The sequence below is a fragment of the Polyodon spathula genome, chromosome 2 (genome assembly GCF_017654505.1).
Source record: "Polyodon spathula isolate WHYD16114869_AA chromosome 2, ASM1765450v1, whole genome shotgun sequence".
NCBI classification, from domain to species: Eukaryota; Metazoa; Chordata; class Actinopteri; order Acipenseriformes; family Polyodontidae; genus Polyodon; species Polyodon spathula.
The window spans coordinates 16,663,811-16,676,803 of record NC_054535.1 but is presented as its reverse complement, the minus strand read 5'-3'; the positions used below and the strand labels follow the sequence as shown (position 1 = coordinate 16,676,803).

At 39.4% G+C, this 12,993-nt stretch overlaps 1 protein-coding gene across 8 annotated transcripts in view; it reads left to right on the top strand.

Moving 5' to 3' along the window:
• LOC121330685 (la-related protein 1B-like) overlaps positions 1-12,993 on the top strand; it is a 48,103-nt gene that overhangs the window by 16,205 nt on the left and 18,905 nt on the right. For 6 of the 8 annotated variants that reach the window (XM_041277452.1, XM_041277425.1, XM_041277417.1 and 3 more), the window contains exons 2-6: positions 5,361-5,422; positions 6,237-6,296; positions 6,596-6,776; positions 10,300-10,437; positions 11,934-12,071. In XM_041277452.1, coding sequence (XP_041133386.1) covers positions 5,361-5,422; positions 6,237-6,296; positions 6,596-6,776; positions 10,300-10,437; positions 11,934-12,071 — 579 coding nt within the window. The remainder of the gene's footprint in view (positions 1-5,360; positions 5,423-6,236; positions 6,297-6,595; positions 6,777-10,299; positions 10,438-11,933; positions 12,072-12,993) is intronic. The other 2 variants (XM_041277428.1, XM_041277438.1) reach the window with 2 other exon arrangements.

The following is a 12,993-nucleotide window of genomic DNA, read 5'->3' as shown; positions in this document are numbered from 1 at the left end:
ATTGTCGATTTAGCCCTGGCCACATGCTGTAGAAAAGGATCTGGAAAGCCATTTTCTTTGTTCTGCAAGCCTGGAAGTAAATGCGTGTGAGATGGATTGACTGAATCCTCATGACTGTGTGTGCTAACCAGGGTGAGCAAAATATATTGTTATTTTAATAACTATACATACAAGATCACTGTGTGTGTTCCAGGTTTGTGTGTACTGGAATGAATAGGGAAATAGCTTGGGGGATTTTGATCCCACAGTCCCTATAGGAATACTCACTATTCCTGGAGATCCTTTTTTGTGGGAGTAGAGCTCGACCGCTGAACACTGCTTTGTTTTGAATGTTTTGTGTTAATTTAACCCAGCACTAGGACTGCCACTGCTGGTACCCTAGTGGTACTGGTATGGCCCTGCAATTGATTTTTGTTGTAAATTGTACAACCTGGATGCCTGTGCTGGCGTGTCAACTGCAGTGGATGCCCACACCCCTGTTACACCCTTCCAGATTCTGGTACTTGTTTAAGCTGTGCTGTCTGGAATGCTCTGAACAGTCTTCTGGCACAGAGTGATGGGAACACTTGTGTGATCACACAAATTTGTAATCATTCACCGAGCACAATGTTTCAGAGTGTTTTTTTTATTTGCAAAAAAGCTCATTCCAAGTGTTTGGAGAACTCTGGCTGGCAGAAAGCAGGGTGCTTATTTTTATTTGGACAAAGACAAGAAAAGTTATTGACTGCGGTATGTTGTAACAGGTTGAGCTACTTAATCATGTCTTTTTCTATTACCTTGATACAAGCGTCGTCTGTAATTTCAGTAACCAGTAATCCTTGCTTCTTGGTCTTTTAACCTCGGAGCACGGCAATGACCAGTGGTGTCATTTAAATAATTAGTCACGGCATGTTTAAGATGTATCGTAAGTTATTGTTCAGCCCCAAAAGTACCATTCAGTTTGCACAGCATGACATATTTAACTGCTAAAGGATTAGTGTTTGCTTGCAGAATTTTTTTTACAAGATTTAGTTTCCAGTGCTGCACATGGGTTACTTCAAATTTCAAGAGAACCTCAGTAAAAAGAAGCTAAAAGGACAACACATTGGCATGATTGATCAGAATCTATTCAGGCGTGTTCTAAAAAGAAACATGTATTGTGCAAATTGAGCATTTGCAGAGCCCTTGAAGATTAGAATGTTTGACCAGGACACAAAAGGAATGAACTTGGGTGAAAGTAGGAAACTAAAAGAGATCCTGAAGATACAAACTGGATTTAATAGACCGTCTGTTTTAGGTTGTACTGTTAAACACCTTTTCAGTGTTATACAGTACTTTTTAATATGTCCATACTGAGCAGTTTGTGCAGGAACACTTAAGTATTATCTACAGCAGTGTTCCTCAAAGTGGTATCCGCGGGCAAATTTGTGCCCACGAAGCCAGGCCATCGTCCCCGCGGCAGCTGTTCTTAAATTATAATTCGTGAACACATTTCTGGCGGGTCGTAGCGTGGGAAAATAAATAAAGCTTTGAACACACTTTCCAACAAAAGCATCACAGCACTCTGCTTGTACATACGCAACTTTTTTTTTTTTTTCCTGACGGGCCTCTGTGATACGATCAACCAATTGAATATCTGCATTTTCTCTGCGGTACCCCAATCATAAGTTAGCTGGGTGGGACATAAAATGCGTCCGTTTCAGTTACAGGTACTGACAGTAAGTTTAACAAATAGGAGAGTCAAATTTCTGCCAAATTTTACGCAGCTGTCCAATCATAAGCAAGCAGAGACCATTCAAGAAAATTAAAGGCAATTGAGTAACCAATGGGAAAGTTACAGATCTGACAGCTGTCCAATCATTCATGAGCAGAGGTGGGGTGTTAATATGCCGGATAAGCACTGATTTGCACCAACAGTTATTGACAAAAATAATACATTTCAGTATTTAGAATTTAATTTTCTCTCCTATAATATAGTTTTTAATTTCACAAGAGAAGGGAAACACTGAAGTATATTTAGTTACGAATCCGCTTTCTCTGAATAATTGAACTGGAGATGAGCGATCTTTAAAACATGTTGAGTTGTTGACAAAGTTGCCAAATTGAAACAAAAGCGAGACGCTATCTATTTATTTTATTCCTGGTTATCTGTGTAAACGTGCTATTTAAAATTATTTGCATTGCGTATTTTATATACTTGCCCTTAACAGAGTGAGCCAAGAATAACTACCACTAAAACTGTAAATTTAACAACCTATTCAAAAGTCAGAATGCCCGCAAACATCCAAGTAAGATCAATTTATGCCTATGCCCAAATTACTTTGAAGACCACTGCTCTACAGCATGGTAGCCCCAGAACGTTGTTATAATACATTGCAAATATTAGGAAAACACCAAATGTCTTTTATGCAACCAACCAGGCAGAGAACTAGATTACTGTACAGTCAGACCAGTTTTCAGCATTCTCTGTTTCAAAATGTGCCCAGTCCACCTGACCCAAAATAGCAAGATACTAAACTACAATGCATCAGCAAGACCTGCTCACAGAGACTGGACTGGAGCAGATGTACTTCAGTCTATTCAATCCCAGGTGTTGATTTAGTCTTGATTTAGTCTTTTCAAATAACGAAGATAGAATAACTAAAACAGAGGTCAGAGAACCACTGGCAAACTCAGACCATAACATGGTCTAATTTGAAGTGTTTTTTAAATCCCCAAAAGTAAAGACTAAAGCTAAGGTTTACAATTTTAGAAAAGCAAACTATGAAGGTATGAAACAGAGACTAACAGAAGTAGATTGGAGTAAAATAGAGAAAACACCCACAGAAGAAGGATGGTTGTTCTTCAAAAATGTAGTACTAGAGGCGCAAAACAATTATATCCCTAAAGTAGACAAATCTAAATGTAAAACTAAATTGCCAAAATGGTTTAATAGATCAATTAAAAAAAATATTCAGCGAAAAAGGGCACTTTACAGAGCATTAAAAAAGGACCAAAAAGAAAGTACGCAGAAAGAGTACACAGAACTGCAAACGCAAGTCAAAAAGGAAGTTAGAAAGGCCAAGAGAGAAATAGAAATGAACATTGCTAAGGGAGCTAAAACCAATTCCAAAATGTTTTTCCAATATTACAACAGCAAGAGAACATTCAAAGAGGAGATTAAATGTTTAAGAGATACAAATGGCAAAATCGTAGAGGAAGAAAAAAAAATAGCAAATATGTTAAATGATTACTTTTCACAAGTTTTTACAAAGGAAGATACTGACAACATGCCCCACATGTCATCCAGTTCCTATCCAGTTTTAAATAACTTTAGCATAACTGAGGCAGAAGTGTTAAAGGGACTAGGAGCTCTTAAAATAAACAAATCCCCTGGGCCGGATGAGATCCTCCCAGTAGTACTCAAAGAAATGAAAGAAGTAATTTACAAACCGCTAACCAAGATCATGCAGCAGTCTCTTGACACAGGGGTGGTACCGACAGACTGGAAAATTGCAAACGTAATACCGATCCACAAAAAGGGAAACAAAACTGAACCAGGTAACTACAGACCAGTAAGCCTGACTTCTATTATATGCAAACTTATGGAAACTATAATAAGATCCAAAATGGAAAATTACCTATATGGTAACAGGGTACTGGGAGACAGTCAACATGGTTTTAGGAAAGGGAGATCGTGCCTAACTAACTTGCTTGATTTTTTTGAGGATGCAACATCGATAATGGATAATTGCAAAGCATATGACATGGTTTATTTAGATTTCCAGAAAGCTTTTGACAAAGTCCCGCACAAAAGATTAATTCTCAAACTGAACGCAGTTGGGATTCAAGGAAACACATGTACATGGATTAGGGAGTGGTTAACATGTAGAAAACAGAAAGTACTGATTAGAGGAAAAACCTCAGAATGGAGTGTGGTAACCAGCGGTGTACCACAGGGATCAGTATTAGGTCCTCTGCTATTCCTAATCTACATTAATGATTTAGATTCTGGTATAGTAAGCAAACTTGTTAAATTTGCAGACGACACAAAAGTAGGAGGAGTGGCAAACACTGTTGCAGCAGCAAAGGTCATTCAAAATGATCTAGACAAGATTCAGAACTGGGCAGACACATGGCAAATGACATTTAATAGAGAAAAGTGTAAGGTACTGCATGCAGGAAATAAAAATGTGCATTATAAATATCATATGGGAGATATTGAAATTGGAGAAGGAATCTATGAAAAAGACCTAGGAGTTTTTGTTGACTCAGAAATGTCTTCATCTAGACAATGTGGGGAAGCTATAAAAAAAGGCTAACAAGATGCTCGGATACATTGTGAAAAGTGTTGAATTTAAATCAAGGGAAGTAATTTTAAAACTGTAGAATGCACTAGTAAGACCTCATCTTGAATATTGTGTTCAGTTCTGGTCACCTCGCTATAAAAAAGATATTGCTGCTCTAGAAAGAGTGCAAAGAAGAGCGACCAGAATTATTCCGGGCTTAAAAGGCATGTCATATGCAGACAGGCTAAAAGAATTGAATCTGTTCAGTCTTGAACAAAGAAGACTACGTGGCGACCTAATTCAAGCATTCAAAATTCTAAAAGGTATTGACAGTGTCGACCCAAGGGACTTTTTCAGCCTGAAAAAAGAAACAAGGACCAGGGGTCACAAATGGAGATTAGACAAAGGGGCATTCAGAACAGAAAATAGGAGACACTTTTTTACACAGAGAATTGTGAGGGTCTGGAATCAACTCCCCAGTAATGTTGTTGAAGCTGACACCCTGGGATCCTTCAAGAAGCTGCTTGATGAGATTTTGGGATCAATAAGCTACTAACAACCAAACGAGCAAGATGGGCCGAATGGCCTCCTCTCGTTTGTAAACTTTCTTATGTTCTTATGTTCTTATGTTGATTCAGCTTGGGAAGCCTGTCTTGAGTTTAGATGTATGTAGCTGTGGCTAGTACTGTTAGCACCAGAATAGTGGTTGATGCAATGAGGCTGTTCACTGTACTGGAAAGCATTAGGAGGCTTGATACCAAGTCCTGTTTTTACAGCTGAGTTTCGGTATTTGATAGATGGTTTGTTTGAGGTTTAGACCACTCCGAGCCGGACTGACCGGCAACCCTGTTTTATGAGAACGCACCCCTCATTGAAACTGTAAGGAAATTATTTTTACCTTAGCCAAGATATACCAATATACTGTCCAACACCTTGGCCTCTCCTACTTCAACTTCCATTGTTTAAAAATGTAGTACAATGTAATAAACCACAAACTTTGTAATTTAGTGTTTTGTGTCATTTTTTTTTCTTCTTAATTGCATAACTGTTTTTTGTTATTGTCATAACAGTGCATAAAAAGTACTCTATTGTGTTTTTTTTTTTTTTTTTCAGCGCAACAGAGTTCAACCAAAGTCATACGGGCAGGGAAGCCTAAAACAAGAAAACCTAGCAAGGTAGGTTGCCAAAGAACTATCCTTAAAAATACAGTACACTACTAGCAGTGCATTAATGTGTGTCTTAGAGACTGTGCCATGCAGTACTGCAATAGTTGCATTTATACCCTCATTGATGTCAACATGCTGCAGCATTATTCACTGGTAATCAGAGATCTAAAAACTATTTAAGAATCGGGGGTGATCTGTCTGTGCTGGATATCCAATATCAGGTTACTGTGTGAACAGATGCCGAACAGGGCTCAGCATCAAGGATTCCATATTAGCTGCTGATGCTGGTAATTCGGTCTCAAGTGAAACGCTGGAGGTGGCACTGTCTCCCAGATAGACCCCTATTTGGATCTGTATCCAGGTGGTGAGGAGGACTCAACAGTGCAACTCTGAGAAGTGTTGCATACTTCACTCACAGAGTTGGACAAAAAAAAAAAAAAAGACAGTCTTGATGAAGATAAACAACCTGGAGTCAGACAAGCAAGCCATTGAGATTCAATAGGAATATTGATATTTGACTTTCACTTTGATAGTTCTAGTCATTAATCTGAAAAGTACGTTTTCATTTCTCCTGAAACATTCTGTGCTTGTTAAATATTGACATTTAGAGGAAGTTTAATGTTTTTTTGTTTTTGCGTTTTATATTTTTTTTCCAGCTCCAAAGTGACTTGTATCCACTGTAACCTTGTTCACTTTGTATGTTTTAACACTTAATATAAAACATACTGTTTAAAAAAAATCCATAAACTACTGCACTTACAGTACCTGCCTTTTGGAGTGAAACCCGGTAACTTGAAATAAATTTTTCTCTCATTCCACGCAGGCAAGTGACTTCAGCGATATCACAAACTGGCCCACCCCGAGTGAAATAGCAAACAAAGAGGTGAGTTTGTCCTGCATTTTAAATCAAGTCTGAGCTTGGTAAGCTTGTGTCAGCTTTAGGTGGATTTTTAAGATAAAAATGTACTTATCTTGTGAAGGCCGTAGTCATCAAGTAGATGTCTTGGAACAGCCATTCCTGTTTCATTCTACTTTGGAAGCATTTTTGACTGAGGTGTGTTTCGATCCAGGCTGTGTGTTTTATCAAGTATAGTAACTTTTTAACCTTATGGCTGAATTGGAGAGGGTTTATATCAGTGTCTGTGTTCTCGTGTAAATTGTAATTTCACTTTTCCTATTTAGCAGCACCAGAACATCATCAATACCCAAACCAAGAAGACTTCTCCCAACAAGAACGAGAAGAAGAAGCTGGAGAAGAAGGATAACAACACTGAGAGCAAAGAGAACCGCAAGGCCAGGAAGGAGTACAAAGAGGACCCGGCCAGCGATGAGGACTCGCAGTCGGCCGCCATGAAGAGGAAAGGTAGGCTCAACTGACCAGCAGCACAGTCGGCCACTCTCTCAAATCCAAGCAGTCGGGGTACCATTGCGGTTCATTTTAATTTTCAATAGTTTTAAAAAATGTAGTTTGAGTGTCCAGTATCTACAGTGCTGTGAAAAAGTATTTGCCCCCTGTCTGATTTTCTGCATTTTTGCATATTTCTGACACTGAATGTTATCAGATCTTAAACCAAAATCTAATATTAGATAAAAGGGACCCTGAGTGAACAAATAACACAAAAATTTGATACTTATTTCATTTATTTATTAAAGAAAGTTATGCAACACCCAAAGACCTTGTGTGAAAAAGTAATTGCACCCTTAGACTCAATAATTGGTTACACCACCTTTAGCAGCAATAACTGCAACCAAACGCTTCCTGTAGTTATTGATCAGTCTTTCACTGCGCTGTGGAGGAATTTTGTCCCACTTCATGCAGAACTGCTTCAACTCAGTGACATTTGTGGGTTTTTGAGCAGTAACTGCTGGTTTCAGGTCCTGCTACAACATCTCAGTGGGGTTTAGGTCTAGACTTTGACTAGACCATTCCAAAACTATAAATTTCTTGTTCTTCGACCATTCTGATGTAGACTTGCTTATTTGTTTCGGATCATTGTCTTGCTGCATGACCCAGCTGCGCTTCACCTTCAGCTCACGGACAGGTGGCCTGACATTCTCCTATAGAACAGAACAGAATCAGTGGTTCCTTCAGTGATGGCATGTCGTCCAGGTCCTGATGCAGCAAAGCATACCCAAATCATAACACTACCACCACCATGCTTCTTACTGTGGAATGCAGTGTTTGGTTTTTGCCAGTCATAACAGGGCCCATGTTGGCCAAAAAGTTCCACTTTTGTCTCATCTGTCTATAAACACTGTTCCAGAACTCTTGAGGATCATCCAGGTGCTTTTTGGCAAACTTTAGACTAGCATTCATGTTCTTCTTAATGAGCAGTGGCTTCCGCCTTGCTACTCTGCCATGAGTCCCGTGTTTGCCCAGTGTCTTTCTGATGGTAGAGTGATGAACGCTGACCTTAGCTGAGTCGAGAGAGGTCTGCAGATCCCTGGATGTTGTTCTAGGATTCTTTGTGACTTCCTTGCTTTTGTAGAAATTTTGGCAGGACGGCCACTCCTGGGAAGATTCGCTGCTGTCCCAAACTTTCTCCATTTGGACAATATGGCTCTGACTGTGGTTTGGTGGAGCCCCAGAGCCTTAGAAATGGCTTTGTAACCTTTCTAGGCTCATAGGCATCAACAACTGTTTTCTGGAGGTCTTCAGGAATTTCTTTCAATCGTGGCATGATGTGCCTCTAGAACCTGTGTGCTGACAAATTCACTCTGATGGTAAGGGGCCAAAGTCAGTCAGATTTGTATTGGGCAGGGTTGGCCCAAATCAGGCCTGATTTGTTAACCACAGTATTCAAACAGCTGACCCTAATTATCCCTTTAATTGGGTTGAGTTAACTAGGAGGGGCAGTAACTTTTTCACACCTGAAGATTGCATGTTTGGTTACCTTGCACACCAAACAAATGAAAGAAGCACCAAAATTTGGAGTAATTTTTTTTTTTCTCTCAGACTCCCTGTGTGCAAAAATGCAGAAAATCAGACAGGGGGCAAATAATTTTTCACGGCACTGTATATGATACACAGATACAGTAACTCCTAAAAGTATTCGGCCACCCTTTCCAGTTTCTGGTGGCCGAGGGTGAGGCGTCTTTCGCCCATTATGCCCTACACAGATCACTTCCTTACTAAAAATCAAGACATCCCACAAGTGCAGTGGCACCTCAAACGTGATCAGCTTTATTACCAATGATTCCTTCTTCATTTTTTGCTTCAAGGTGTGTGTATAACAAAAGTACTTTTTAAGTCGCTCTTTGTGTTTTCAGTCACCTGCCTAATCTACATGGTATATTGTAAATACTACAAACTTTCTTCATCTGTTTATATATTGTTTTGTCAGATGAGTTTGCAATGCAATTTATATTTAACATCTGTACAGCCCTTAGGTTGGTTTTCCCTACAGATATTAAGGGAGAAGCTCCCTCATAGCCTCTCAAAAGCAACCGAGTCTGTGCCCACTGTGGGGAGCCTGGGAAAGTCTCATTAGTGTAATTCTTCAGTGTGGGGGTTAGAACCTGCCAATGATCAGACCAATCTACTAATCAGTATTTCCACCATCCCCACTGACTCTCAGTTGTGTAAACCTCTGTAGCTTCATTAAGTCTTTATAGGGGGAAAGAATAATATATTTTGCAATACAAAAAGAAAAACACATTTTTTGTGTTAAGTGATGAGCAACTTGGTTATTTACATCTAGAGTATTGTAGGGGATTTTTTTTTTGTCTAAATGAATGCTAACACACACACACACACACACACACCAGCATTTGTTATTGCTTTTATAATAACAAACCAGGATTTCTGGTCCTTGCATTTCAAAACAAAAACACTGTTTCCCTTCATTATGTCAACTTTTAACTTTAATAGATCCTTCTACCTCTGCATGTGTTCCGTTTGACACGCCCCCCTCCCTGGTTAAGTTCCGTCCCTTTTGATAAGAAAAGAAATGGACCAGTAGTGGAAAAAGAAAACCAGGATAAAATTGTCATGACAATTACTGGAAATTATAATTACTGGATTATACAAGAGATTACTGAATTTTGTGGATTATATTTTTTATATTTAATGTATGCACCTTGCCAGTTCTGTAAAAAATGTAAATTCTGTATATGTAGTATTGGAGTAAATGCTTTGTGAGTTTGACCCATTTTAAGATAAAACCTGCTGGCATGGTCCCTTTGTTCTGTCTACTGCAACACAATACTTTCAGTACCATAAGATGGGTTGACCTCCAGCTTTTTTATTATCAATTTGTTTGTTTGTTTGTTTTGCTGACGTGTAACCAACACGCTTGTTCGTCGTTGTTCCAATATTTACTTGTGGGTTTTCTGTGTGTGTGTGTGTGTGTGTGTGTGTGTGTGTGCAGTTATTGACAGTATACACGCCTGTGACAACAATTTGAGAAAATATCACCATCAGTAGTACATAGTAACTCCTAAACATCCCCTGTGGGGGGTGAACACATCGGGAGAGAAAACATTCTTAGTTTACTACCGGTAGTTGAAAATAGGAAGAATAAAGCCATCGGCCATCACTTTCACCCTGTGTGGAGTTATGTTTGACTGGAGTTAGAAGAAGTAAATAAAATTATACTGAGAGTCGAGTAGTCCATATAGATATAACTATATATAGCTATATATATATATAATATATATATAGATATATGTGTATTGTCACAGTAGTGTGTGTGTATTGTAAGAAATTTAAACCTTCAGTAGCAAGTGTCATCTTTTCATCGCAAGCAACAAAACCCTTCCACGTTTCCTTCTGACATTGTTTAGAATGGGAGGTTTTTTTTTAGTTTAGTTTCCAGTTATCTTACTAGAGATTACTATACTGAGGCCTAAGAAAAAATAATGTTCTCAATCTGCGCTGTCGTCAGGTAACAAGCATAAATGGGTACCACTACACCTAGAAGACTCAAGTCAGGACGACCAGGAGAGACCCAGCTCCCGAAAGAACTCTCGCTCCGAATGCAACAGGTCGCTGCACAATAACAGAAGAAATGATTATTCAAGGAGTAAGTTTACTGTTCATTTACGTGCAAAAAAACATTTATCATACAAGTGCTACACATTCCCTTTGCACCCCAGTCCAGAGGTAGGTCCATGAAACTGTCATCGGATTACCTGTGGAGGAAAAGGGGATTTATTGATGCACGCCATGAACGTGGGTTGTCATGGAAATTTGGGCTGTTGTTGTCCATGCTCAGTGTTTGCTGTCTTTTTTTTTTTTTTTTTTGTTATGGACATCGATAACCTGAAACATGAGTTATGAGGATTTGTTTTATATTGTTTTCTAGTAGTTGGAGCCTAATGCGTGTGTTTAGTGCCTGTGGTTTCAGACTTCAAACTGTACAGTGTCTGATAAAATGTAAATGTAATTTCTTCTATATAAAGGTTTGTATCATTGACTGGATTTTAAAAGTGCGTAAACTTTCTTTGTTCTGCTGTGTTAATGAATCCTCTAATGTTCTGAATGAAGGAATCTCAGTTGTGGGTCAAAGTGATCATTTGTAATCTCCATTAAACCTTATGGTCTTATGTAACCCTCTGACCCTAATGAAGAGTATTAGTGTTACGCGTCTGTTTGACACAAGACATGTTCATCACGATAGTCATAGAGCAAACTGTTTGGTGACATGTATTGTGACTGTATGGGTCCATTACACCACTGAAATGGCTTGTCACTCTTGCTTCATGCTTTCTAATCACACTGCAAAAGTTCATTCTTTCTTAGGTTTGGATCTTTTGGAAAAGGATGTGGCACTTAAGCTCACCCTGTTTCAAGGTGTGGTTATGTGTACAGTGATTCAATGTGTTCCACACTGTTACCACAGCCCACAGTGTTACCAGCATTATGCATCATGCACAGTCTTCCTGTTAAAGTGATTTGCAGAGAAACATTGAAGTTGATGAGAGCAGGGCTGTAACGGCATCAATCAATTTGAAGAAAACTAAATATCCAATACGACTGAAATTTAAACCCAGTTGACAGGATGAATGAGAGGTCATTCTCATGCACATTTGTGAAAGTGCTACATTGAAAAAGTAATACAGCAGCCACGTGGAGAAAGGGAGTAAAATGTTTTAATGACATAAGGCTGAATGCATATCAGTCATAGAGTGCTGCACCTTAAAATAAAAGGCATCTCATCAATCAAGCCGGGGTTAAATCATGTTTTTCTACTGTAGTTTCCTGGATCTTGTCTGTTGTTAAATTAAATGGGTAAGTGCTGTAATACATCTGATCAGTTCAGGACAGATTTAGTAAAATCCTGATTTCTTAATGCTGGAAACTGCTCATTTTGGTAAGATACTTCTCTACAGGTGCTGAAAAAACCCACAAAACAGAAGAGTTTTTTTGTTTGTTTTTGTTTTGTTGTTTTCTCCTCCACCCCTTGTCTTCTGGAGTGCCTGTGTTGTATAGGGGGATACCCGTCTCAGTGGGATCAGGGTAACAGCAAGACTGCAGATTTGTTTCACCGACTGGTTTTCTTGGCTGCTCTCACCTCAGGCTGGCGCCGGGACCGCAGAGATGACCTGGACGAGGTGTCTAGTGTGCGAAGTGAAGGAGCCAATGTGAGGGGAGGCTACCGGGGTAGAGGCAGGGGGCGCAGCAGAGGGAGAGGGCGTGGCAGAGACAACCCACACAGTGAGTACTAATGGGCAGCATGGGTGCCGTGTGCTAATGGAGATAATTGATCCAAGTGGCGCATCCAGTAAAAGTGGAGTGCGGGGATGCGCCCTACAGCCTGGAGATCGCAGGTTCAAATCCAGACTGTCATTGCCGACTATGACCAGGGGTTCCTAGGGGGCGGCAAACAATTGGTCGAGCACCGCCCAAGTATGGAGGGCTTAGGTCGGCAGGGCAATCCATGGTTCACCACACACCAGCAACCCCGATAGGGTGCCTGCAGGTCTGCAGTGAAGCCATTCAGATCTGTGTTGTCCTCCGGCACTATAGGTCTCGTGGCTTCACTGTGGATTGGCAGGAACACGTTTCGGAGGATGTGTGTTCCAGCCTTCATTTCCCGTGTCGCCAGGGGGTTGCAGCAGTGAACCGGGATAAAAAATAACACAGTGTAACAATTTTTTTTTTTTTTTTTTTTGTTCCTGGTAGTAAGTGTTATTTCCTAATTGCTTATGCCTCAAAAGTATAGAAAATGGCTATTATTCCCCACAAACTTTGCTTTTGTGACCAGGACAGTGATATTTCAAAATATCACTATTTCCAGTGGGAAAACGGGCATATGTGTGTCTTTTCGTTCTCATAAAGTCAGAAAAAAACAACATAAAAATCCAAATTAACATGTGTTTATACTAAAGTAATACAAAAATGACTACAAAAGATTTTGAAGCGAGTAGTTTTTCGAGATTTACGATTATACTGTATTTACAGTATATCTCGAAAAACTACTCGCCTCTAAATCTTTTGTAGTCATTTTTGTATTACTTTAGTATACATACATGTTAATTTGGATTCATATGTTGTTTTTTTCTGATTTTATATGAACAAAAGACACACATTTGCCTGTTTTCCCATTGGAAATAGTGATATTTTGAAATATCACTGT